Below are 27,812 nucleotides of genomic sequence, written 5' to 3'. Positions count from 1 at the left end.
TAAATAAAAATTAGTGGCACAATCAAACAAACTAGCAGCGAGATACGGATATGAGTATAAATGATCTGATTTTAGCTTTTATCGATCTGCTTAAATACTTAAAGTTTCGTTCACTTCACCCATCTTTGAACTGCCTCTAGTCAATTTCAAATCATCATTTAAGTTGATCAGACTTGATTTCAGATGTGAACTTTCACAAATTCAGCAGGCATTGCGGAACCACTGGAGGCACAGAGATGATCTGAAGAGGACTGATTTAGAGAACGGTGCATGAAATGTGTTTGACGTCTGCTGTTCTCAAGGATGAAACACATCTTTGAGCTGTGAAAGAGGGAAAAAAACAACATACCTCTATGATTTAAAAAAAATAAAATAAATAACACTTCAGACCCAAGATGGTTCTGGCAGCTGGGTACCAATCACTTCATGATGTCAAAAAGAAAAAGAAATTTCTTCCTTTGAAATTGGGTCTCTGTCTCTTTAAGAAGCTTCTGACATTCTGCCTTCAGCAGATCGTCAGAACTATGCTTCTCATTATGCCATTAACAGGAGTTCTGCGCTGAAAAGCAGCTCGCATGATGAGCTACTTTGAGGTGTTTTCTAATTGCTGCTGCCGCTAGTCTGGAGGAGCTGATTGGGGGAATTATAGGGGAAGGCTGCATCTATTTTACATAATACTCCCCCTTTAAATCCTTTAGCAGGCTTTAAAGGGTTAGCCTGCTAACATATAATCTTTAGCACAGATTATATGATAGAGACAGGTGATATAAATGTTTTATCATATAGCAAGCAGCAAAAAAAAAAGAGAAAAGTCTGCATTAAGGATAATCTATCTTGACTGTGCTCACCAACATCCAAAACTGGAATTACCACTGATCTGTTTGATTCCCGTCTAACTTCTTCCTGCTCTATGCTACAAAATATGACTGTAGACTATTACTGAGTGTTAGTTAGAAGGACTATTAGGCTTATAGTGTTTTTGATAAGTAAATTTTGTTTATATAGTAATGTGCGTGAGGCTCTATCTGCAAGCTGTAACAGATCCATGGTTAAAAATAAATGTTTAACTACATCACAATAGCTCCTTCAAAATATCTACAAGATATGATGTTCATTAGGCCCATCCCTAGTCTCCTCTGTAGTCTATCCTTGAACCACAAAGTCGGAAAATGCTGATATAAGTTCACATTTACAAAGCTGAGAAAAACAAAGCGAGAAAAGCAACAAAAAGAAACACTATAAAATAAAATTTATTTTAAAAAGGTGTGATCTCTCAGATGCACAGATCAACCCAAATGTGTATGTCGGAAACAGCGATGCGAGAGTTGAAGTAGTTTTCAAAATATTATTGATACCTTTGGGTATCTGGAAACATCAGACAACAGTAACGTTTGAATGATCGCTTTCAGCTGGATCTTTGAAAGACAATCCTGATTTTGTTGGGACAAAAACAAAAAACAAAAACAAAAAACCCAACAAAGTGGCAAGAACTTACCATTATCGTTATTGTCTTCGATTTTGGTTGTGGTAGTTGTGGATGTTGTGGTAGTGGTGCCGCTTGTGATGCTTGTGGTGGGTGAGTTTACTGTCAGTGTTGAGTTAGCAATAGACTCAGTCGAGGTCTCATTCAACTCATTCGCTGCTGAAGAATTAGTAGGAACTGCTGTCGGTGTTTCTCTGGAGGAATCATTGTCTTCAGGTGTTTTTGTTGCGCTGCTTCCTTCGATTACTGGTGAATTTGTTGCTGATTGTTTGACTGTAGTGGGTCCTGGGATGGTTGTTGCATACGAGTTGGATTGTTTAGTTGTGGGAGCTGGTGAGGCAGGAGCATCTGAAAGCGCATGAAACAAAACAAAGTGTGTAAGTGTGAGCCATCAAACGCCATGTAAATGTGCTTTCGGTGAATGGCGCTCATACCTGTGATGCTTTGTGGATCCTGGGCTGTTGCCCCGAGGGCTACAGCAAGAAGCAGGAGCAGGGGACACACACCCATTCTGCCCTGCAGAGAGGGCACACAAAAGAGACACGAGTCGATCAATGAAAACTACATTAAAATCAAAACTGTAATGAGGAATCAGGTGGTGACAGAAATCAGACAATTATAAGCTTGATTATGTCTGACTGCCAAAAACTAGTAGATCTCATCATGCTTAATAATTAGCAGCTTGTACAAACTTTCACTTAATTTGTTAAAGTATTTAGAGAGAAAGGTTTAAGAAGCTAAGGGAAGCTAAATTTTCTACAGAGGAATGCAAGCTGTTCAAACACGCCAGGTAATAGGAACGCTGCTACCTACAAAAGAACAAAAAGTTGTTCTTTTTAATCTTTTTGAGATTTCAACCTGGAATATGCCTGATTTGGAAATGATGGCAACCTTTGGAAAATCTCAGATTTCAGACAATTATCTGCGTTCTATGGGAACATACACAGAGTGACAATATTTTCTACAAACAAAACACTTTCCCCATTAAATGTTAACATTTTTTTCTACTACAAATTTGCAGCTCAAAACTTAGCACTTTGAAATACATATTATGTCACAGAAGTGCAACATATCGGCATGAACAAAGGTATAAATCTGATCAGTAAACTGAGCTGATATTAATAACCAATGCTTATTTCCATCTTGTTGCTGTTTGTGTATGTGTTTGGGAAAACTTGGACCTTTTAAAGACTTTTATTATCGGGACCTTTTTGACAGTAATTAAGACAGAAAACTGATTATTACGCCAATCAAGCAGCTGTTGTTTTCAAATATTAGCAAAACCTTAAATAGCAAAACCTTAAATTTTATGAAAAACAAAGAAAACTCTTGGATAAATATTTTAACAATGACTGAAAATGCCTTAAAACCAAAACAAAATTTTGATGACAAAATATTTTCCACAAGGAAATATTTCATATCTGACATATAAATCTAAAGAAAGATCATTTTAAGAGGAAAGAAAGAAAAGAAACCATATGAGATCACAGGGTTAGCTTTGGTTTACCTGAGGAAGCGAAGTTGGCATCAGTCACTCATTCGCACAACTTGGTCCTGGAAACCAACAGAAACAATACATAATAATCTTCTTTTTGTTGCTTTTTTTTGTTTGCTTGTCGGGATGAAAATCTACAGCTCTTATTCCACATCAGCAACAGCCTGGCAAGAAAGTTCCCTTCACCAAGAATTGACTTTATATCTATAAACAACATCGTTGTGATCTTAATTCCTGCTCTTGTTTCATCATTGCTCCATTAATATTTACCCATTGCTGAGCTTTATTTGCTCACAGCAAAACCAGAATTAGTGTCACCCTAAGATTCCTTCAGTAACAGAGGATCTATTCAACCATTCAACGCTCATATGCGGCTCAGCTAGCGGGAGATAGAGAGACTTGAACAGTTTAGGAAACTGTCAAGTTTTTTTTTTTTTTTTTTTTATGCCAGAGGCTAACTGCATTGCAATAATCCCTGATCTAATCGGTCTTGACCCTGGAATAATTCAGCCTGCCCGCCGTTTCTTACAGTAAAAAACAGCTTTTTTGACGCTGAGCTAAGCCAAACACTGCAGGGCTGCCACACACAAACAAACCAACGCTTTACATCCAGGATTATGGCATCAGTGGGCAGAGGATGAACTGGGCGCTAAAAGCTCCAACGCTGCCAGAATCTGAGGCTCTGCCGTTTGGAACCAAGCTCATTCATGGTGGTGCTTACACTTTTTAGTTTTTTTTTCCCCCTCTCTGTTTGGAGCTACCAATTGGGCCTGCTGAGCAAGTTATGTGGTCAATGAGGATGCTATTAACCTACAAATCCAATTGCTGCTCTCCAATTCTCCATCACCAACCCATGCTTCCACTTAGCTGACAACTGTCTGCTTCCAGAAAACAATTCAACCCCTCATGCATTTGAAACTGTGGATTAGGGATTCAAGATTCAAGGGATTCAAGTAGCGTTGGACTGCAGATCTTACTTCTTAATGTGAAACGTTTTTAAGGAGGCCTTATACATTAACAATAGGAAAAAAAATTGTCAGCTTTTTGGGCATTCTAGTTTTATTTTGGGTGATTACACTAATTTGCTTTGCACAAAGAAACCAAATTAGTTCACAAAAAAAAACACTCATATTTACAGTTATGACATGCTGTTTTAATAGTATTTTCATTTTAAAGATTACTAACCATAAGAACTTTAATAATTTTTCTAAATCTTTATTTTATGCTTCTACAATAAAATATTAATTATAGCCTTTAAACGTCTATAAATCTGTAGGACACCGTAGATCCTATATTGAAAAAAAACTTGTTCCATTATTCATAGTATGTGTTTTTTTTCCATCATTGTTCATGTATCCCAAATGTTAGTCTGACTATTGTAAGTTAGAGTTATCAAAACTGGTTGGATACTTCATCAGCATGTCCACTAAACTTGGTCTCATAAAATGAACATGAATGAATACCACTCTAAATCTGCTCTATGCTTGTTGTTGACTATTTTTTAGCTTAAAATTAACCTGCAAAATGTATAAAACTTTGCACATTTTCTAACTAAACAAAAAGCATTTATAAGAATTGTGTAAAAAGAAGGCGGTTTTCTAAAGCTCAACCTTTACTACCCGTTTCTACAAACTGATCTCTCATCAAATTAGTATTATAGAGAGTCAGGATGAACTCAGTCCCTCAGATGGGTGTTGTCACCAGCAAGCTTTTTCTCAGTCACCTTTTCATAAGGGACCATGACTCATTGTTTCTGGTGTGCAATGCGCTGAGGCTGAGAGATGCGTTGGCGTTACAAGGTATGAGCCAATCCTGTTGCTAACTTCTGTATCCCAGATGCTGCTCGGACCCGGGAGGGTTTCTGGTTTTTTTGTTTTGCCCTCCCATCTCGAAGCTTGTGTTGCGCCAAGAGTATCTCTCCCCAGAGATGAATCTTAATGTGCTGTGGTCTCTTTAGAAGATGTCATATTCCAGTTTATGTGAGCGTAAATGCAGACAATCTTTTTTCAGCCGTCTTATACGCTGATGGAGGACATCATTTATTTATTAAGGATCGGGGAAGTGCTTCTATCTGGGACACTTTTAGGTTCTGGTGCACTTTTGGTGTTTGTGCAATTCACACCGAGGGTGGACAGTAAATAAAAGCATTGATTAAATGGATGTTTGTATACTTATCCACTGAGTTACTCTTTTTAATCCATAGTTAATGCGTAACTAATGGTACCAGAGACAACAACATTTTAGAATAACAGAACTGTCTGCATTTATTTAACTACACTAGCTCCATGCAACTTCCCAGAGCTCTGTCCTTTATTTATTATTATTTTAAAGCATTTTGCCCAGCCAACAACCAAGTCACTACAGGGGATTTATCCACTGTTACCAATGTAAAAATAATGCAGACTTCTGTAGCAGATTTCATGTGTAGCACTATGCATCGGCAGCAAAGAGGATTGAAAGAGGTTTTGCGGTCCGACCTACTAATTCTGATTTTGACCGATTTAGATTTTCAATTTCCTAAGAATACATAATGCAAAAGAGATACTACTGGAGGTTTTTTTTTTTTAAACAGAGGCAGCTTTCTGTATTCAGTATATACAGCAAGGATTTACAAAATTATCTTCATTCATGTACTAAATGATATACCTTATTAAGCTACAAACGTTCATGGCTTTAATGGGTAAGAAAGAAAAAACCTGATTTTTTGAGTCTGTTGAAGGGAAATGATTTCAAGGAAGGTGTATTCATTCGAATATTTTAGAGCTATTGCCTGAGGTGCTACTTCTTAAGCATTTTTAAGCATTAACAGATAACTCCTGCTAATTCCACCAGAACTGCTGAAAAAAGTTTTTGTCAGTTTTGCACCAATTTTTAAAATTCAGTTTTTGCATCTTTCTGTCTTGCTGTGAAAACGTTTCATTTAAAAAGAGAAAAAGCCACACATGACCGAGTCCAGCTCTGAGCTTCATAAACTGGAATGAGACGCGCATTCAGAGATATCAGCTGGAACTGGTTGATTTTATGGCTGACCGGCTCTGATTGGTGACCTGATGCTCATAAATTACAAATCCAATCTTTTTTTTCCCGATCACTGAGCACATAAGTGCTAAGAAGCAATGCTGACAATAACACAAGTTTGTATGCTTTGGGGCAGGATTTGCTTGGGCAGAAGAAATGTCTGCCACTTTCAGCATTAGTGAGAGGTTGTAAGGAAGAGGAGGAAGGAAAAAGATGTGCCACTTTTAAACATGATGAATGTGTTACACCAAACAGTTACTTCATTTTAACCTTTTGGGTCAAATTCTGTTAGACGATGCTTGAGAATTAAATATATATTTACATATATCCCAGTGAGGGTAACGTTAACCAGGTCAACATACTGATAACAGTAAGTATTGAAAAATCCCTTGCGGGTGATGGACGTTTGTGTGCATATTGGGAGCCATCTTGACTTTCTTCTACTTCTTGGCTTTTTTTTTTTTTTGACAATTTGTTTTTACAATTTTTATTTGTTTTATTTTGAGATCCTTTATTACCAAAATGTTGAGTTTCACTTTAACAGTCAGGTACGTCAAGCTAAACATCTGAGGTTTGATCAAAATACTGACTCACGGCGTTCTCATGACTGGCGCCTGCGGTGAGGTCGGCCACATTAAGAAGAAATTATTTGTTGCTCACCAGAAGTTAAACTGCTTTAAAATTTGAAGTGTGTTACATTTTTTAATACTTTATTAAGTTATTTTAAACAGTCATGTGTCAAACTGTGCTTGAAAAAGACACAATCATTCCCAGGGATGTATTAATTTTCAATCATGACAGTAAATCAACATGGAAATATTTATTTTTAAGAAAAATATATCCCGGGGTATGTTACATTTTGTTGAGCTGTAAAATATACTTCCATCTTCCAACCTATATGATTTTACAGCAGTTGTAGATTCATGAAAATGTCAAGAGAGTTTTAAGACATTTACATTTACAACAAAGAAGGGCACATTTGTTTTGCTTATGTTATTATTATTTCTAGTTATTAAGTGAAAGCAGTATCAGCAGGTTAAAGCTCAGTCGGTCTCCGGTTGGAGGAGTTTCCAAAAGTACAAAAAAAGTCAAACTAATCTGAAAATCAACTGATTCTGGACACTAGCAGAGTGATTTATGTAATGCCTGCTGTTTTCTTCCATCCCTGCCATCAGCATTATTAATTTTGGACATCTGCTAAAGGGAATGCCATTCATCAAACCCTTTTGTTTGCAAAAATAAAATAAAAAATATTGTTTGCAATTTAAAATGCAGAGATGCATCCTCGTCTAATTTTTTTGCTTACTTCAGTTACGATTTTTCTTTACAGTTTCATAGCAACAAGGAGTAAAACGATTGAAAGTCTTTTCAGTTCATTTTAAATGTTTTCTCAATTGTAAGAAGTAGATGTTCATAGGCTTATTTTGTATTGTGAAAGGGAGTTTAATGCCCCAAAACGAATTTAGTGAATCAGAGAATGAGCGTAAAATGCTTAACTTCTTTTTGTGAGTCCTGAAAAAAAATTTCTCCACCGCCTGTCAGTCAGAAAACATGTGAGCTTTGTATTTCCTTTATCTTGCTATGTCCAGATCAACCTTTTAAATTAAAACACGTTCCTAAATGGTTTGTAAAGTCTAAAGTGCAAAATTACTCATGTCCGTGTTTCTGTAATCCGACAATTGCTCCTACGGGGATCAGAAAATAAGCATTAATCATTTATTCTCAAGCACAATGCATGTTTTTTTGCATATTATGATCTATGTGAGATAACACAGTTGATGTTCTTATCTTCTAAAAGTAGTGGAAATCTTATCTGTATCATGGCAATTTCATTTACACCACAGAGAACGGTCTGCGGCAGGTTCACGCTGCTGTGGGGGTTTTGAGCTTAAAGAGCTCCGCTAGCTAATGAAAATCCTCCTGTCTGATTGCGCTCTTCGGAGCGCTCTTTAGAGCGCAATCACACAGTTGTGAAAGGGCCTGGCTCTTCCCTTCCCATTTCATTCACGCAGTAAAAGGAACACTTTAAGGACGAACATAAAGGCTAGGACATCGGGATAAGTGCAAGATGCTTTTTGATATGGCGACTAAACTCAAAATTTGATGGTTTAGGTTACTGTGGATTTATGTGTGACCTTAAACCCCATTGTGACAAAATCTTCAATGCAGTAAATAACTTAAGTACGTAAAATTTAATTCAAATTGATATTTGAAGGGATTTAAGCGCTAAAGTGTTCTACGGATCTCTGAAGACAAAACTTTTTGTTACTTACGATTACAATTGGTCATGTTTTAAACTAGATTAAACAGAGAGAGAGAAATACAGCCCAACACTACAATGTTTTCCCAATCACAGCAAACCATGCACTACCAGACTTGCGCTACAAACAACACTCTTCAGTATATATGTTGTCACAAAGGGAAGCTGATTTACAAAGTACAATAAAGTCATGTCTTCTGTTTGAACAGTTTTCTGTCTATTATTGTAGACAGAAAACCAATGTGATGTTACCCCTGCTCATAAAATGAACAACTTTTCACAGCTTACAGCAGGAAGATTAGAAAATAGTGTTTAAGACAATCCTCATATCTTCATATTGCATCATTTCAAACAGAAATCAGACACTGGTCAAAGTCTAGGCTTTACAAAATCCTGCGATTGAAAATTTGAGGGTTTTTGATCCACATTAAGATCACTTGGAAGACAAAGTACAATGTACTGAAAGTCCTCAGGAGGACAGGAGATGGAGGCTGGACTGACTTCATCGCCTCACCAAAATGACACAAGCAGTTCTTATCAAAGGGACTTACCATTCATGCAGAGAAATATTTCCTCTGGCTTTCTTACAAGGCATCCTGCTCCGCTCGCTGCTGCAGCGCTGGATAATGCCTGTCTGTCTGTCTCCATTCATGGCATATTAATACTGTTTCTATGTCTTCACTGAGAGAGAAGGGGGGCTCTAAAGCAACAGGATCGCTGTGAATGCTTCTCTTCACGGGAGACCGAAGTATGCCTAACTCAGGCCTGCGAGGACTCCTGCTCCGAAACAGACCACAGATTATATGTCCCTGGTGCCACATACAACAGCCACAATCCTCTGGACTTCCCTTTCTGAGGGATACTACTCCCTGCTGGTGCGGTTTGTGTTCCCGCTGACTTCATTCACGAGCTGGCGGAGTTGATAAAAAAGATGACGAAAAGCGTGGGGTTGCTGTTCCGGCTAATTACAAGGGCGAGAGTGACCGCGCTGTCTCTTATTAAGCCTGTGATGATGATTCTGGCCCATCAGGCTGAATGAATGGATCAAGAAAGCTCACTTGTTTTAATGAGCGAGACTGGTGAGTCATTGAAGCTCTGCTCCGTGTCTGCTGCTTTGTGGGGTTTCTCACAGGAGATGCCAGGGGCCTCTCAAGCTTTCCCACATTGGACACAGAGAGGATCTAAAGGCGCAAACCCATGGCCTCCCCACAAAAGCCACTGTGACCTTCAACTGCGTTTCCAAGCCAAAACGATGGCTCCCGGGCCACAATGAAACTTGATTCACAATCACCTCTGCCCTTTGAAACTCAAACACCAGAACTGATTTCTAGATGCAGCTAAAACCGGATGTCAGATCTCATTTTATTCATTCAGTGAACAAAATGTGCAGGTTCAGAAACACACGGCTCTCTGAATGCAGTCCCAACATGGCAACTTTAGGTGCCTTTATTGTCCTGGCTTCTTTTCTGTTGAGAATCTTTATATTAAATCTGTCTGAAATCCATGTGCAGTTCTTTAAATGTACATTGTTATTTTAAAAAACAGCTGGAGATGTAGAGATCAAAGATTCATAGCTGACCTCTGATGGTTGATTTTGTGAAGCTTTGACCTTCTGATGAGGTTTTGAATTCCTCTGTCAGAAATGGAAATGGCAATATACTTTTTTCTACTTTCTGGATAAGCTGAAAATTTGGTCTCAGACAATAAAATATTTAGAGAAAAATAAGACTCCTAGTATGTCTGCGTCTCTGAAAATCGATAAATACAATAAAATCCTTTATGTTATGGAACAGTTTTCTATATGAATGTCAAGACAAACTATGCATCACTTATTTCTCGTTTTTCTCTTTAAAAGTCCTTCATATCAACAGAAAATATTTTTTTCTACAGGACCCATTGAAAATAGAAATAATAACTGCTGAGGATCTGATTTAAAGTGATCTTTTATCTCAATTAGATGGAACTCTTACAAAGCCTGTCAAAGGACCGGAGGCGGTGTCACTCTATGTGATGTGAAAGCAAAAGTCATCACACAGCCTTACTGTTAAACAGGATTTTCATATTTCACAATGAATAAGAAAGCAAGCCAGAGTTCACATTTTACACAATCTTTAGCATTTTATGCTAATGCTAAGCACAATTAGCGAGCTTAGCATTAGTAGCATTTCTAATAGCTGTTCCTGAGTAGTCAGAGTTAGCCTAAGCTGACAGAAAACATAAATTTCTGCAGGAGAACCATGTCACATATTTTCTATTTGCTTTGATAGGACTTGTTGATAATTTGACTTCTGGCATACTGCATGATTAACCTGCATTTCCGGTTAATCATGCGTGAGTCAGATCGTGACACAGACAGAAAACTGTGGGAGCCAATAGAGTGTCACTTTCACTGTTTACGAGTGAAAAACTCTTTGCCTGGTTTCACACTGCAGAATCTCAAGCTTGGTTTTGTTTTTGGCTGAGATCCGATTTTCTTTGTGTGGATGTTTACATTTTGATTTTAATGCGAACACCACTGGACTCCTGCTGTAATTAGCTTGTAGTTAGCATTGTTCAAAATGATTAACTGGAGAAGCAGTCCCAATGTCTGCCAGGCTTATTTTGTCCACTGTTTAGACTTGATTATGCGGCTTCCTGCCTCCTCCAGTGTATAGTGTGTGACTTTTCTGTCACACAGAGTGACAGAAAAGTCTGATGAAATGGGTCACACGTGGCCTAGAAAGCCAGATTTGGGCCACTTTGCCAGCAGACTGACTGTAGCCGAAATTCATTAGAATTCTGAGTTTCATTTGTTCCCATTTACTAAAACCATTTAGTAAGACCTCTTTTTGGTTTTACTGAAACCAAAAAGGGGTTTTCGTAAATGACTTTTGTCCTGGACTCAACCATTTGCATTGTACAGTCACCAGGAAAGTCCTTTGGTCCGGCCCAAAAGCAAACTTTTTTTTACATTTGGTGCAGTTTGCTTTCACATTGTGAAGCGTTTTGCATGTGGGCTATAATTTGTAAATGAAGCTGTGTGGGTAATGATCATTGCTCCCACCGGATAGAAATAATGAGGGCAGGACAGAGCACAGACACAGAAAAACAAACTTTGGAGGTCCTGCTTGCTGTGTTCATATTTTCTGCAAACTTTTGCTGTTAACAATATGGCTGAAATATCACTTTGACTGTAGTTTTACAACATTTTGAATGAACGCTGGTTTTGCAATGGAATAGCTCTAATTTCCAAATGGTGTCAACAAAAGTGGCTGCAAGCTGAATGAGACGAGAAGCTCTGCATCCTCTGACCCGCAACATGCTGGCCACAGCATCGCTAAGGGATAATTTCAGCACAATCATGAATTAGTACTGTTAGCAACACTGTCCACATCAGCAGTGGACTGTGGGGTGCAAACAGACTCTGCTGTTTGTGGTCGAAAAATGACTCGAAACAACATTTTTTGTACTTGGTTCGGATTGATGTCGCTTTGCGTTCACACCAGAAGCAAACCGTACCAGAGTCTGTTTAGAAGCAGAGTGAGACCATCTCAAAAAGTGGGTCTTGGTCTGGTTGCACAAAGGCGGAAACGAACTCTGCTTTCTTTATTAAAGTAGACCAAATGTGTTGCATGTGAATACAATAAAAGGAATTCTTGATATGCCCATCCCTATCAATAGCAGGGCTTCCTCCAGTGCATTATAAGCTTGGTGGGCCACTGGCTTTACTTGTGCCTCCACCAGGCTTAGCATTGCTTATTTTTTAAAGTCTGTTTAAATGTTTGCATTTTTAAGGATTTATCACTGGTGTTCAGATATTAATCTTCCAAACTTCTAACAACACATAATTATCAAATTATATTTTCAAATTTCCTGTCAACTTTAAACATTTTTTAAATCAAAAACACGGCAAGCCGCTGGATGAATGACTGCCCTAGCACCCAACCACTGGGCTTTACACAAGTTTTCTAGGGGAAAACTTGAATAGATAATAGATAATTTATTGTAAGTACATTTCAGTTTATTGCTACACAAAGTGGTAATGGTACAGTATTATTATCATTAAAGTTCATACTGTCTTCAACCTTGATTTCTTTGCAGCAATATAAAAAAAAAGGTGGAGTAAAACTGCTGTTTTAAGTTGTCTTGAGCAGACTCCAAAAGTTATCGCAGCCCCTGTGAGTCACTGCGTCTGAACTCCACATTTAAAAACAATGCCTCATGCTCAATGAAGCTCTCATTCATAATTTGGAACTGATTCCTGGCATTGTTCTCCTGTGTGAGATGTTTTAAAGGAATCAAAAGCTACGTACTGACTCAGTGAAAGGCCTGAATAACTTGTTGCTGTCTGTTGCCCTTTTGCAACTTAAACATGTCACTTAAAATCCTAATTAGGAGTTGAAAAAGTAAGAAAATCTGGAAGAAAAACGTTTTGTTGCAGGTTCAGAACAGGCAAAAGCAAGTACTTGTTAAGAAACTAAAAGCAATAAGCAAACATTTTAATTAACAGTTAAACAGGGATCAAAGGAAGCTATTTAAATTGGGATTGCTGTAGTAATTCAGCAAGCCTAGGTTTTGTATAAAATGGGGAAATCACCCAAAAGTGACAGTGATTATGTCATACGTGAACATCCCACTGCATATGTCCCCTCCTTTTCCTCAGGAAGATAAGGAAAACTAATCAAAAAGACAAGCATCAGAAGCTCAACTTAAAAAAAAACATGTCTTGACAGCATTTCATAACCCAGTGTCTTCTTGTTAGATTTAAAACACAGAAAGTTTCATTATAGTAAATGCTTTTTTAGAAGACAACGCTCACGCCATAGGGAAATATAAATATTCTCCAACTATGGCTCTCAAAAATGATTGAAATCAAGTGACGTCTGGCACCAACTGTGAACTGCTTGAGTTAAGAGGTGAGGAGCAACTAATTCTCCTTTACAGTCAACATATGGTAAAAGTCAATCAGCGCTGCTCTAAACAAACCCCTGATGGGAAGGAAGAAGGATAAAAACCAGATTTTGATACTCTTACTATGTTACAAGAAACTCCTGGCATATTAAAAGTATGAAGATTTGCTTTATCGTTTGAAGGAACAACATGACAACCAGTGCAGACAGAGCAAAGCTGAATCGTCCTGGATAAATTCCTTCCATGCATTTGATTCTGTTTATCGTCGATCAATCACACGTTCATTTCTTGTACCTGTGTATAAAGCAGAATTGCAGTCCTGCTTCACACTAAAATACCTGTTGGCCTATTGGTGGAAACAAAAACATGCCTCCAGCCCCACCCAAAGAGCCAGCTCATAATATTGTGCCACAAACCTGAAATTGTGACATTTCACAACACCGAAGTAATCTACGAACTGAAATCTCCCACAGAAATCCCACGAGGCAGTTTTTTTCCCCCCGAGCTACACTTCTTATTTTTAGAAACTAGGACGATTGTAAAGTGTGATGCGGATATCAGTCAGTCCTCCACTGAAAGGCTTTCAGCTTCCCAAGTCAGAAATAACTCAGGTTTTCTTAAAATAGCCGAGTAGATGATGACAGCCCTGTTTCCCTGTGTCATACGGGGAAGGCGCACTTCTCTCCCTTCTGCAATTTAGCGCTGATGACAAGGTGCTGCGTGACAAGCGGACGTGGCGCAATAGCTTCTACGGAAAAGCGGCGAACGTGTTCGGGCCTGACGAGCAGAGGTCAAGCTACAGGTCAGGAGGGTGTGCGGCTGCGAGTTTTGCGACTGGACGATGCAAAGACGACACGTGAAGCTGCTGTGGACAAGCAGGCAGAGCGAGGAATCGCATAAATGAGCTGCAGTGCGTTGAACTAAACCAGATGTTGAGGGTTTGCGATCCGGGCGGTAGATATGACAAGTCAGGGATTCCTCCTGGCATCGATGCAACGATTCTGCTGGGAGCTTCCGCACCATCGGCTTGAACCTTTACACATTTTGTCTCGTTTCTACATCTATTTGAACCAACGCAGAAAAGGAGAGTATATTTTACAGTTAACATGTAAGGGAAATAAGACTATTTTATACAAATAAAAATCTGACAAAACATGCCATTCATTTGTAATCAGACTCCTAGGTGAATACTTTGTAGAACCACTTGTTTTTTTGCAATTCCAGGTTCATTTCCCTTTAAATACATCTGTACAAGCGTTTCACTGCTACACACCGACATTCTTATCCAGTCCTGCCGAGAGATTCCTTAGCAAGGTCTGGACTTTGAGTGAACCTTTCGAACCCTTGAACATCTTGTGATCCAAGCCGTTAAATTGAAGCTCCGGCTGTACATTTAGGATCCTTTTCCTCACTGTAAGCCGAAACTCCATTCCTCCCTCAAACGTTTTGCATCGTCAAACTGACTTTCTTCCAAGATAACCCAGTTTCGCCGTAACTTCTGAAGGAAAGCGTGCAGACAGCATGATGCTGATGCTGCCACCACCATGTCTACCATGAAGACGGCCTCATCAGAGTGCAGAGTTCATTTTAGTGTTCTGCAAGACCAGAGGACACCCTTTGACGTGCTTGTTGTACTTGGCTTGTGAAAAACTGCAAACAAACTTTCTTGGTGACGTCCTTCAACTCTTCCACGCTAATAGTTGCGCCGTCGTCTCCAGTTGTGTCTTCAGTTTACGTGGATGGGCTGGTGTCGCTAGGTTTGCAGTTGCAACTTAAGGTTTCCTTAAAGCTCTGCACAACTTTCCCCTTGGTCTAAACCTCTGAGGCCTTCACCGAACAGCTGGATTTTATTTAGTTGAACACAGAATCACAGCACGCATTCATTTTCTTTATATTGATCTACCACGTAAAATCCACAGTAAATAAAGCGACGGTATGCTTTTAACGTGACAAAATTGTGGAAATGTTCCAAGGGGTGAATACTTTTGCGAGGCAAAACCCCCGAAAAAGTTTGACTTGCCATCACTGGTGACAGTTTTTTCTCTTCCCCCCCCACCCCACCCCCTTTCCTTCTCCCCATAATCTCCTACTCGGAGCTTCTGCAAACTGAAAGCAAAGTAATTCATAAAAATAAAGCTGATATGATTTGCTCGGTTACACCCAGTGCTCTGACAGAGAGGAGGGTATTAATCATTACTAAAACTTTTGGGAGAGGCTGTAAGAAGGGGGGTTGAGTGTTTCAGCCAGCATCGGAAGAAGCAGCAGTGATTTGATGGATGGAGAACACATTTGAATGTTAGTGACGACCTAACCCCACGAAGACGACCCACAGCTCCTCCACCCACGGACCCCCCGCCCCCGCAGCTCCAATTTTGAAATGTGTAATAACAAAGCATTGATCAATACGGCGGACTTTCCAGTGAGCCAGTCCAGAGACCCCCCCCCCCTCTTCCTCCTCCTCCTCTTTGTTCCCGTGCCACCGCAACCGCATCCGTGTTGGCACAACAACCCCACTTCTTTTCCTACATAGCTTGTCGCACTCAAGAGTTAAGCTCCCCTTTCTGAGAGCCCCCTCTGCTAAAAAAAAAAAAAAAGAAAACAGAAAGAAAATCCCTCCCTGCCTCCGAGCTACTTCTGAAACGTTCACGGTTTACAACCATTAAACTGAAGCCCGCTTCTTGTCCACTTCCACTGACATATAAGGGGTTCTCTGTGAGCCCGAAAGGAGGAGGGGAGGGGCACAAAGTGCTTGTTTGTGGGTGATACAGTGTTACAGCGAGAGGAAACATGCTCGTACACAGCGACATTGTAACAAGTGGGGGATTCGGCTTTTTTTTTTTTTTTGCGCAACGAAAACAAGTTAACTCACCACAAGTCCTGCGGCGCACAGATGGGAACCCGTACCTGGAGAAAAGATGGCCAGCAGCGAGTGGGTAAGGGGGTGGGGGGGGGATTTTATCCACTCCTTCTCTTTCCACGTTTTTCCAACCCGGCCCCTGCCTCCACACCCCGGGAACAGAGAGGAGTGTGAGCGGGGTTGAGGGTTGGAGGGGGGGCGGGGGGGTGAGCGCAACCTGGGACACACTGCCAACACTTCGCAGTCTGTTTTCCCTGCTAAATCCAGATAAAGATGGCTCCCCCTGGAAAGCACGCCAATTCTCCAGTATCTGCTGTCCGCTCGGAGGTTCCTTTGTTTGCCTCCTCGGGATGGTAAAACCCCCACAGTTTATCCGCTGTATCCGGGCGCGTCGGTCGACTATTCTAGTCCGCCATGTTGTGTGTCTGTCTGCATAGGAAGAATGGGAAGGAGAGCAGAAAAAAAAAAAATATATTCCCAGGCCAGGCCCCGACTCCTCTCCAATCTGTTTCTCCATACCAGGCAGCGCCCCCTGCTGGTAGAGCTTCACTTTGGACGCAGCACACTGCAGCGCTCAGCAGGGGGGATGTCCCAGAACATTTATTGCACATCTAACAATATTTTTTTCCTGATACCAGTAATTATATATACATATATATAAAATATATGTTTCTGTTTATTTCTCCTGTTTATGAAATGATGACACGTGTTTGTGGGTTGTATGTCGGCTGCATACTTTTGCGACAGCTTTTGGTGGAGGCAGTATGATGATGTGGGGGCAGCATCTCCCATAATGGAACGACAAGGCGCCATCACCTGAGCAATAAATCGACCGGATTGGGAAAGTGAGGGCAGCAATTTGATCAAGACATAGCCTTCTGATTTACTCAACCAAATGAGACAAAAAATGTATCACATGTGCTTTATTTTAATTAAAAGGCCATGCACACTTTTGTAACCCTTTTTTTTTTTCATTTTTTATTTCCCTCTTTCTCAGTAAAATGTTCAACATATACGACACAATAAAAATTATTAATTATGATTTTATGTCTTTATATCACAAAAGCCTATTATTGCATCAAGGATGTTACATTTGCCCAGTATATCACTATTTTGTATTAGGATATTGGAGATGATAACTTTTGCTTAGGAATGTTCTTTCCCCCCACCCCCCAAACTTTAACGTTTAGTAACATAAAAAGTATAAATAAATGTAGCTAAATAGTTTATACTACAAGATTTTGAATAGAATGTGTTTGAGAGCCAGCGTTGTTCTGCTTTAATGCCTTAGATGAATGAATACTTGCTAAAGAGTAAGTAATGTTGTCTAATATTCTGTGTTTTACTGAACAAAACCATAGGCAAAAAAAAACATTCAATGCCTTAAAAATCTCATTGTGTGAATCTATTTTTTATGCATCTTCTATAACAGCTTTCGGGATTCAAACTTATACACTATGAGTCATTTCCAGGCGATGAAACAGAGAAAGGTATATTTAAGGAAGAAGTCTTTAAACCCTGATTATCTAAGTTGGGTTAGTCTTATTATTTGAGAAGGTAAAAAGGTTTAATGAACTTATTGAAGACGTTCAGAAAACTGCATGTTTGCAATGCAGTGCAGCATGAACCGTGTGAATCTCTCCAGCTCTTGTCGCCTGATAACGCACTTCTGCAATCCCGCTGGGCGACATCAGTCACAGTCCACATGTGACTAACACAGAGATTCTCATATGACTCCTACGCAGCAGACTATCCAGCTCCACCTGATTGACATGCGTCAGGAAACGATGGAACAAGTACGTTCTAGTTGCTCCTTGGAAACACGTGTGATGACCCTTTAACGCCACTGAATACTGCATCAGGTCTCCATTAAGAATCATGAGACCGCTTCACACTCTTGCTGTCACGTCTCATTTTTTATTCACATCTCGCCACAAATGAAGCGATAAGCTAAAACGCGACGTTAATAAATAATCAGATGTACGAATCCATCCGTTGCGACTGCTGCTTAGTGACCTGAAATGAAGCTATTAGCAGAATTTTTGCAGGGTCAAGAAAGCGAAAGGTCGGCGAAGCTGACATGTTCACGACTGTTAACGTTTTGTCTTCAAAATGCCACTTTAAACAATGTTTTGTAAACATATTGGTGCAGATTTTCTGTGTTTTGCAGTACATTGGCTGAGGCAGTGCACAGACCTTGACAGAATGCAAAAAATCCCAAAAAATAAACGAAAAACTGTGTGTGTGTGTGTCTCAGCAGCCCACAGATTTGCATTTATGAAGCTACGACTGGCAGGTTGGCAATGACAGCCCGGGTGAATTCATCACATGTCGCGTAGCCCCCTAGGTCTCCGGTGCGCACCTGTCGCAAACATAAGGACAGCGTGTTACCATGTGCGCAGCTGCAGCTGCACATGTCCACATTGCAGTGTCGCGGCCTGCATGTCGAAGAGCCTTTGATACAGTAACTGTACTCAGAGAGCAAGCCGAGTGAGTAAATGTCGCTGTGAGGAAAATGTCCGCTCATCAATTTTTTGGGGGTAAGTTGGAAACATGTCTATCTGTGATCCAGAGCAATGCCTTTCAAGTGTTCCTGTTGGTTTAGAATATTTGTGGTGTACATCTCCCTGCTCTGGGTTACTTTGCAGCACATTTCTCGCAAGCCTTTTTTTTTTTTTCCTTCCACTTAACTTCCCGTTGACATAGCTGGAAGCAGCTGACCATGAGTGGTTAATTGCTTTATCCAGGGACTTTTGTGACTTACCCTACATGTGGTTTCAATGACTCTGCTGTTTTACAGTGAAGTCAGGAGTTTCCCAGGAATCTGTTGGCCTTGACAAAACATTTCTGCATTTAAAATCATTCTTATAGTGATACTTTGCCATCCAGAGGAACTGAATGTGGGGCTTTCTTCTGTTGCAAGCTGCAGTCAGCAAAAACAAGCCGACAGATATAAACTTGCCAAAACGAGAACGTGCATACGTTCATATTCTTCTGCGAGTTTTGTTTAGAAAAACAAAAACAACAACAAAAAACATGGCCAGTCAAGTGCTGATGGAGAAATGCCATATCTATTCTATATACTATTTCATTTCTGTTATATGTCAACATGTTGACAAGTCAAGGTTATGTATTCTTATAAGCTAGTTTTAGGTTAAAATGTGACTTGCCAGAGAGGTGATTTTTGTACAGAGAATGATGAACGCTGACAAATAAAAGCTCAAGGGAATCTTACATCAGGAGAATGCTGTCTCCATGAGTCCTGACAGTGATTCAGTGCTTTTTCTTCAGCCTATGGTGCTTTCATTGGGCAAAATTTACATTGTAGAAAAAATATTGGAAGCACCAATAGCCTGAATAAAAATAGAGTGAATTAAGTCAGTTTTTGTTGTTTCTGTGAACAGAGTGCATTACGAGTAATGCACTTTATGTAGGCATATATATATAAATGTATATATATATGTGTGTGTATGTTACATATAATGATTATTATATATAATGTAATTATATTACATTATAAGTAATCAGATGATCTAGCTGCTTCACAAAAAGTTTTGTGGCTCATAACAATTTTAAAATAACTTTCTGTAAACATGGATCTGTGCAGCAGATGATCTAAAAAGATTCATCAGTTCGCAAAGTTAAAATGTAGCTCATGACAACAGAAACATGATGGAAGCATGGATTTTTGCATAAGGTGCATCTCCCTGACATCAATTAGAACTTTACTTATTTGTTGCTTTTTTTACTAAGTTATGTGTTACTGACTGGAAGCTTTGCCCTTCTAAGCTACAATATAATGAATAAGCCTAAAGTGAAAAGTCTACAAAAAGCACAAACATGTCCCAGATGTTACCATGAATGTAGCGACATTTAAAGGCTTCCTATTCATTTTCTATTTCAAAGCTCTGATCTTTTTATATATCAAATTTCAAAATTGTTTAAAAACTTTTTTTGACACTCTTTATAACATCTGAGTGCAAAACGTTTGAATAAAATGCTTGGATAACATAACATTTGATTCATTCGCTGCTCTTGATAGCTGCTGAACTAAAGTAGATCGGCTTTATTGCCATTTCATTGCTTTGTACTTTTGACATGTGCAACGACAATAAAGTTGAATTCTACTTCCAATTCTAATTAATCGAGTTTGTTTGAAACATATAGTGTAAACTGATGCTTTTATGCTGTTTGTAAAAACAAACAAAAATATCAATGTTTAAACCGCCATATATTAAAGATGGACAGAGGTTAAAAAAAAAGCTCTGAAATTTGCCTGTCATTTTATTTTGGAATGTGTTTGAGCCGATTCTCAAACAGAAGTCAAAAAACAAAATACTGAAAGTTAAAATGTTAAAATGCAACAAATAAACATTTATTTTATTCTTTTAGAAACTGGAATAAAGTCTGGAAATAAAGAGACTGTTCTACATTGGCCTTGGGAAAATAATAGAGACAACCTTCAGATTGCAGCTTAGATTATATCCATTTAGAAAAAGCTCAAGGAACTGACTAGATTAAACCTGTAACATAAGTTTACTTATTAACATAACCCAAAATAATGAAAATACTGAAGTTGAGAGTGATTATGGAGGGAAAGGGGCTGCAGGCAGGGAGAGGAAACAGAAGACAAAAAATATGGGATGGAAATCTCCAAAAACTGTGTATTTTCTATTTCCACAAAGTGTGTCACAAATCACTGCTTTTACATCGGCTCAATCACACATACATCAAACATAAACATTGTAGGCCACTAATGTCAAAGCAGAGTAACACATATGGGACACAACATGGAAGTGGGGAGAGTTTTCAGTCTTAACATGCCTTCAGGTCATGTTAGGATGAAGGTCCACATTTACGGCAACATGAGGAAGGTGGGGTCTTATTAGATGGGTCGGTGTCGCAGGTTCTCCACTACTGCTTGCACAAAGTCGCCAGTGGTAGAGTACCCGCCAAGGTCTCGTGTTCGAACCTGGGATGTGCACAAAACACACGTATGCAAACAACAGACACACAGAGGTCAGCGGGGTGCAGGGACAGACGGGAGTGACAGGAAAAGAAGCGGAGGAGCAAACGGATGACATAAGGTCAGCTTTTTAAGGATTTTGATATTTGCCAATAGTTTCATTACAGACACCTGGCTGGGGTGGTGGGAATTGGTGCTGGAGGAGGTTGCACAGCTGCAAATAATGCATCAAATACAAGCAACGTGGCCGGGATTCAGCATGAACATGCTGTACCTGTCAGAGTACATGTGTGCATTCAGCACACGTTAATGACCAAATCTGGGGCAGCTAAAATATTGGGCCAAGAAAAAGCATTTCACCAACTTTTTGTAATGTTTTGGACAAAGTTGTGGCCTTTATTAAGTCACTCAGTGAATTTAAACCAATGACAAGTCAGGTTTTGTTCACATTATTCCCGGACGATGTTTTATTGAACAAATCTTTTTATTCAATTAATCCAGTTATAACCCAGGGTTTATTTTCTTGGCCTGATTCTTTTCAAGTGATATGTAACCAATTTGCCTGGTTTAATCTTAGTTTCTGTTTCAAGAACTGAAGCTCAATATTTGGAAATGATTGCAGTTTGATTTTCCCAAATGGCATAATTTTTGTGGACATTATTAATTTACATGTACAAATATTAATGTAATTATAAAACAAGTTCAGCAAGCAATATATTTAAATCTAAATTACAATATAAATTATCACCACCAACATTTATTTAATTCAGTGGTATGTGTTTTATTATTCACTACTTTATTTTGTGTTATTGGGTCATCATGGGTGTTTTGCTTGCACTTTACTTTGTATCTTAAATATGACCTGAAGGAGTATAATAATCACAGACAGCAGAGAATAAAAATGTTAGTTTCAAACTCTAAAAAATATAAAAATAAAGCATAATAGAAATGCAGCAGGTCTGACACAGATGTTAGTGAATCAAAGGCTCTCTAACACACAAGATGTTAAGTTGTTAAATTTGCAAGCCAAGAACTGCTAATGTTCCACCACAAACTGATCAGAGAAAAAAAACTGTTCAGACTTGCTCAATAAGAGCATAGTCTGGAATTTGATTCTTATGGTATTCTAGATGCACAAGATGCAAGAAAAGATAACATTTTTGGTTACTGACCAGCAAATTGGAGCATGAAAGTATGTTATTTAAAGAGCATGAGTTTCATTAATAAGCATAAAGTCTTCAAACTCAGCGAGTACCACAAACAGCTATGTTACCTTTCCCTGTTTGATGACTTTCTTGACTGAGTCTGACACCATTTGGGAGTGGTACTCCAGACTGAAGCAGAATACAGTGAAAGTTAAAAGGCAGGCCAGGAAACAACGTGTTCTGTGGCTGTTCATAAAAAGATTAGAAAACTCACTTGAGGTGCTTCAGCATGTTAGCAGCACTGAGGAGCATTGCTGTAGGGTTGGCGATGTTCCTGCCCACTGCTTGCGCAAAGGGGTGGCGAGCTCCCTGGAGGAAAAAAAAAAACAGGCAGGAAATGAAGCAACCACTGAAAACGACTCAAACAAATTTTGACCCTTAAGCAAGAAGGAATAGTGTGATAATTAGTTTTGATTCAGGATTTGAAGAATCAAAGCAAATGAGTAGAAGATAAATGTTTGATAACAAGCAGATAAACTATAAGTCGACAACTTTAGGCTCATGCATTTACATTTTAATCTTTATGGCTCAGCATAGAACCTTGTGGTTCACCACTAAGAGCATTAATTAAACCAGATTTAATATTGTTTATTCAAATATAATGATGTCTTTTATTTGGAAAACTTATTATCCAAGAATGTGGAATATGTCTCACATCAAATCTCTCCAGCTTTTGGTCTATAGTGTCAATAAAACGCCCCACAGTAAATCTACTCTCATCTATTGCATTTGCTAGATATTCTGCGATGTAAAATCTGCTGCATTTCTGTCATGAAGGTGAACCTGTGTCCTTTTAATGAGTCATTTCTTTTGAAAATAATTAGGATAGTGTCCTGCATATCACTTCTATGTTGACAATAGCATTTAATTGATCTAAAAACAACACAGATTAATTTGTTACTTTAACTCTTTCATTGTTTAGCTTCTGCCCTTACAGTGTATGTGACAGACACGTCACAGACTCACCAAACTTTGACTCAAACAGAAGGAATTGAATTATTAAAGAAACTCACAGTTTCAAAAACAGCATATTCTGCACTGTAACTTTCCCCTGGAACGACTCCGGCTCCTCCAACCAGTCCTGCTGCCAGGTTATCGATGATATTTCCATAAAGGTTGGGCATGACCAGTACGTCAAACTGGTAGGGGTTCTGAACCAGCTGTAAGAATGAAACAAGTAAATTTTGAATTAAAGTTGAAAAAAATAAAAGAAAATACAACACCAAAGACCATGGCAATACTGTAGTGTGGTGAGGTAGACGGAAACAATGCTCATAAAAACAGCAGGACGAAATATTAAGACTGTAAATACCTGCATGCAACAGTTATCGATGATTATGTTCTCATATTTAATTCTGGGGTAAAGTTCCGCCACCTCTGCACAACTCTGCAGAAACAGCCCATCACCTAGTTTCCTGGAATAACACAATAGGTAAGGATGAAAATTGCTGTAATTGTCAAATTATCACCGCAATTGACAAAGTTTTAAAAATCAACAGACAAAAAAAGCAATTTGTCCTAAAGATGCCCTCACATGATGTTTGCTTTGTGAACTGCAGTGACCTTGCTTCGACCTGTCTTGGTGGCGTAGTCAAAGGCAAACTTGGCGATGCGTCGTGACTTCTCTCTGGTGATGATCTTCAAACATTCGATCACACCGGGCACACTCTACGAACATTGAAGTAGAGGCGTCAAAAATTTTATGACAGATACTAAATGCAGCATCTGTTAGAATTTTTCAGATTGTCTAGCGGCAGTAGACTTATTGTTTAATTGTTTACCTCGTGCTCCAGGGAGCTGTACTCTCCCTCGGTCTGCTCACGAATGATGACGAGGTCCAGGTTGTTATGGCGAGTGTTGTAGCCGGGCAGGCTGTTCACATGGACCACATTAGCAAACAGGTCCAGTGTGCGCCTGGGGAAACAACCGAGATGTAAGGTAATGTTTAAACACAGCAGATACAATTGTTTTTGTTTTTTTTAAAAAGCGTTTCTATGTAATTACCTTAGTTTCATTTCAAAAGACTCCAACTCCCCTTTGTTCTCCATTGGTGAGTGAATCTTCCCTAGTTGACAAAAAAAAATAAAAATACAAACAAACATAAAAAGCAGATATGCTGAAGTTTATTACGCATTATAAAGTTACAGGAGATATTTGGATGGATGGATGGATATGACAAAAAAAAAAAATCACATCATGTGAGTAAAATTATAATCACAATCCTGTTGGATTACTATCTAGTGAAGGCTAGTAGTCCAAAAATAAAAAATCTAAAACAACAAAAACCTGATAAAGTTCAGCTAAAGTTCACTTTTGCTTTATTACACTATGAACATTTTGTATCATGATTACTTGGAAACTTAATCACACACATGAATTCAGACAATATTTTAGAGCAGAATATGTTGGAAGCAGTGTTTATTAGATTTATGCTACTTGTAGTTTAGAGTGCTTCATAGATGAAAAAGGCTTCTGTTATGTTGACCAAGGTATCACAGTTTTGGCTGCTCTGTGTAATCAGAGCAGCTCAAATGCTGGCAGTCCAATAAAAATGACATGCTAGTAACCAGTCTGTCGATCCAGAACGTCATGAAGAGTGCAAACACCCAGTTAAATGTAAACCAGCTCATCATTAGCCGCCAAGCAGTGCAGTGGCAGCTGAAGGAGAACGCTGGTCTTACAGCTGGTTTAAATGTTCCTGCCTTACTTTCCCTCCCAAGTGGATTAAAATATGTCTGAGACAATGTGTTAAATGTTACAACAGCGCCTGCTGCTGGATCAGAGACTACAGGATGTTTCAGACAACTGAGCGAATCAAGATCTTGAAGAAGCTTTGACAAACACAAGAATTAAAAGAACAACAATTCCCGTAAGTAGAGGCAACAGAGCATATTGTCAGAGTTCAAACATATTATCACACTCCCCCGTAAAATGTGAGTGAAAGAGAAAATTTAAAATCTGTTGTGTTTCACAATAAAGTCAACATGATTTGGATATTCTTTGCTTTATTCATGGTAAGCTTTTGGAACAAGTGTGATTGGATGGATTAATCTTTTTAAAGTCTACAAAGAGATTTTTTATTCTGATCTAGACGTGAAATATATTTAGGCTCTATCAAAGCCGTAGGAACCCACTTTATTACACATTTCAAATCCCATATTATTAGTGACTGAACAGCTGCAGAAAAAGAGACCTTACCTTTAATAGCCACTCTATTGCTTTTCATCGACTCCAATAATTTCTCCAGTCGTTCGTCAGTCGCCCTGTTCTGCACTTCACTGATAAAGAACTCGTCGAATTCAACAGGGATGTCACCTGCCTAAAGATAGGGACAAATAAACTTTGTATTTAAAAAACACCAGTATTAATTTATGTCTTCAAACTGTCTCAATGTTAATATCACTGACTCTGACTGCACATTATATGGAAAAAGGATGCTGTACCTTGAAAACATCCTTGACTGCAGTCATCAGCTCAGGTCCCACTCCATCACCTGGAATCATAGTGACCTTGAAGGTACTATCAGCACGGGTAGGTGGGCTTTCGGATCCACAAAGACTTGCAGAAACACTTAGAGGTCTAGAGACCAGCTGCTGCAAGCGGGTGCTTCCCAGACCCTAAGAAATTTCAACAGTAGATTAAAATTTTCCACTATCACAGATGCAAATTTCAAAACATAAGAAAGGGGAAAAAAGCTGGGATTTTCCTTTTTGTTTCCTCTACAATGAATTACTCAAATCCCAGGAGGGTTGTTTCCAAAGTGAGCAACTCCAACAATTCTAACCTTTCTGCATTTCATTTTGAAGACATGACGCTCTTGTGCGACTGAACATGTTCAGAAACAGCAAAATTTAAATTATGATTTACATATGATTGCAGGATACTTGCACAAATTCTCTGTTTGCATATAAAAACGTTGCTGTTTTATATTTATGGTACTAATAACTACATACCAGTGAAAGTGAAACTGGGGATCATCTTCTCCCACAAAAAACAACAAACAAACTCTAAATCCTTCCTTGCTTGTGTACACAATCTTGGCAAATAAATCTGATTCTGACGTGTCATATATAAGCAAATGTGCTAATTACACAAACGTTACTGTTTTAAGTCATTTATGAGATGCATCATCATCCAAAAAGGCCACCGGTGGGTGACCGGGAGGGTTGACTGGATGCTACGAGGGATGAAGCGTGTGGTCGTGGGTGTGACTTTGAAGTCCAACCTTGAAACGGGTAAGAAAACCTTCGACTGTTGAAACTTAGGTTGATCCGTTACGTTGATGTTTTATATGATAACAATAAGCAAATGAATAAAGCTAACAGGATATCCCAGAACGGCTGAGATACTTGTAATGACTAACAGATACAATACAGGAAGATAACTCTGCTCTACTGACCACCAAAATTAGAAGAAACCGTTTTGTTGTTGTTGTTGTTAAACTTTGCTATGGTGTCTGTCCATTTTCCGAGGAGGGCTCTTGACTGGACACACATGCCACATTTTCCTGCCGTTTTCTGGGACAGTTAAAATAAAGCCCTTTGCCTGAGTTTGACAAACTTCACTTCTCCGTTCTAACAGATGTAATAACCCTGTTGTCCTGTCAGCATCCCCTCAGCACTCACCTTGGCCAACGCTACTACCGTTCCTCTTAAGGCGGCCGCCATAGTTCCTCGAGAAGCTGGATGACTTCCTCGGTGGCAGATTGCTGGTGCAATCCCCCAAACCACGAGACAACACCTCCCCCATCAGGACACGCACTGAATTACGTATTTTAGGATAAAAAAGATTAGGTTGGAGAAATTTGTATTTATTTATTTGTTTATTTAGTCACTATTATTATTATTATTATTATTATTATTATTATTATTATTATTATTATTATTATTATTATTATTATTATTATTATTATTATTATTCATTTGTTTTTCCACAATTACACTAAATTCTTTCTCATTAAATTGTATACACACAACACCCACACACACACACACACACACACACACACACACACACACACACACACACACACACACACACACACACACACACACACACACATATATATATATAGTCAGTTGGTCTTTGAGTCACCTTTTTATTTCTTAATGGATCTGGAACACAACAATAATTACTGAGAATATAAATTTTAACATGTTTTGTTGATTTTTTAAATTATGCTTTAATGAAGTTACAAACGTTTTGGATCTTAGTGAATATTTTGATAAGCCTGTCAGAAGAAGAAGAGCTGGACCCAGTGTCCTGGAGGGCTTCAGTTTGTCACCTGCTGCTGAGATCGACGCCAAACCTTCCCGCGATCAACTGGTAGATCACGATCGACTTATTGAGCACCCCTGATCTACAAGTTTCAGGGTGATAAATAAACAGAATTGGACCTGGGCACCTCAGATCTATATCATTCAATTGTAGATCTAATTTTACATTTAGGGATTCTGTCCTGCAGAACAATCAATGGACCCAGTCTGAAGTCAAAGGACTCAAAGAACTTGGAAGATGGACGAGTTGGTCTGACTAGCTTCCATTTCTATCCTGATAAAAAAAATCATCCTCACACTATGATGTTTCCTCCATCTCGAATGGTTTGTTCAGCGAATGCACAAGCTTTTCCACCTCACAT

At 39.0% G+C, this 27,812-nt stretch overlaps 2 protein-coding genes across 4 annotated transcripts in view; both read right to left on the bottom strand.

Moving 5' to 3' along the window:
• The window catches only part of ptpra (protein tyrosine phosphatase receptor type A), a 31,730-nt gene extending 15,158 nt beyond the window's left edge, over positions 1-16,572 (bottom strand). The window contains exons 1-4 of one of the 2 annotated variants that reach the window (XM_055022886.1): positions 16,016-16,572; positions 2,991-3,037; positions 1,918-1,999; positions 1,496-1,831 (exon numbers count right to left, since the gene is read on the bottom strand). In XM_055022886.1, the coding sequence (XP_054878861.1) occupies positions 1,496-1,831; positions 1,918-1,999; positions 2,991-3,011 (439 nt within the window). In that variant the 5' untranslated portion in view covers positions 3,012-3,037; positions 16,016-16,572. The remainder of the gene's footprint in view (positions 1-1,495; positions 1,832-1,917; positions 2,000-2,990; positions 3,038-16,015) is intronic. The other variant, XM_055022894.1, reaches the window with a different exon arrangement.
• Positions 16,573-17,906: 1,334 nt separating this feature from the next.
• On the bottom strand, positions 17,907-26,879 carry idh3b (isocitrate dehydrogenase (NAD(+)) 3 non-catalytic subunit beta). Of its 2 annotated transcripts, none has more exons than XM_055022907.1 (11): positions 26,800-26,879; positions 25,618-25,791; positions 25,373-25,493; positions 24,179-24,239; positions 23,956-24,088; positions 23,709-23,842; positions 23,487-23,589; positions 23,188-23,334; positions 22,389-22,483; positions 22,243-22,303; positions 17,907-18,365 (listed from the first exon to the last, which is right to left on the bottom strand). In XM_055022907.1, exons 1-11 carry the CDS (start codon positions 26,839-26,841, stop codon positions 18,279-18,281), a joined length of 1,158 nt encoding a protein of 385 aa, XP_054878882.1. In that variant the 5' UTR covers positions 26,842-26,879; the 3' UTR covers positions 17,907-18,278. The 2 variants fall into 2 exon arrangements, with proteins under 2 accessions (XP_054878882.1, XP_054878879.1); XM_055022904.1 differs by lacking the exon at positions 17,907-18,365 and adding an exon at positions 20,641-20,975.
• Positions 26,880-27,812: the final 933 nt, after the last annotated feature.

The sequence above is a fragment of the Poeciliopsis prolifica genome, unplaced genomic scaffold (assembly GCF_027474105.1).
Source record: "Poeciliopsis prolifica strain line A6 unplaced genomic scaffold, Auburn_PproV2 SCAFFOLD003, whole genome shotgun sequence".
Classification (NCBI taxonomy): domain Eukaryota; kingdom Metazoa; phylum Chordata; class Actinopteri; order Cyprinodontiformes; family Poeciliidae; genus Poeciliopsis; species Poeciliopsis prolifica.
Note: the sequence above shows the minus strand (reverse complement) of the source record. Positions and strands in the feature narration are given on the sequence as shown.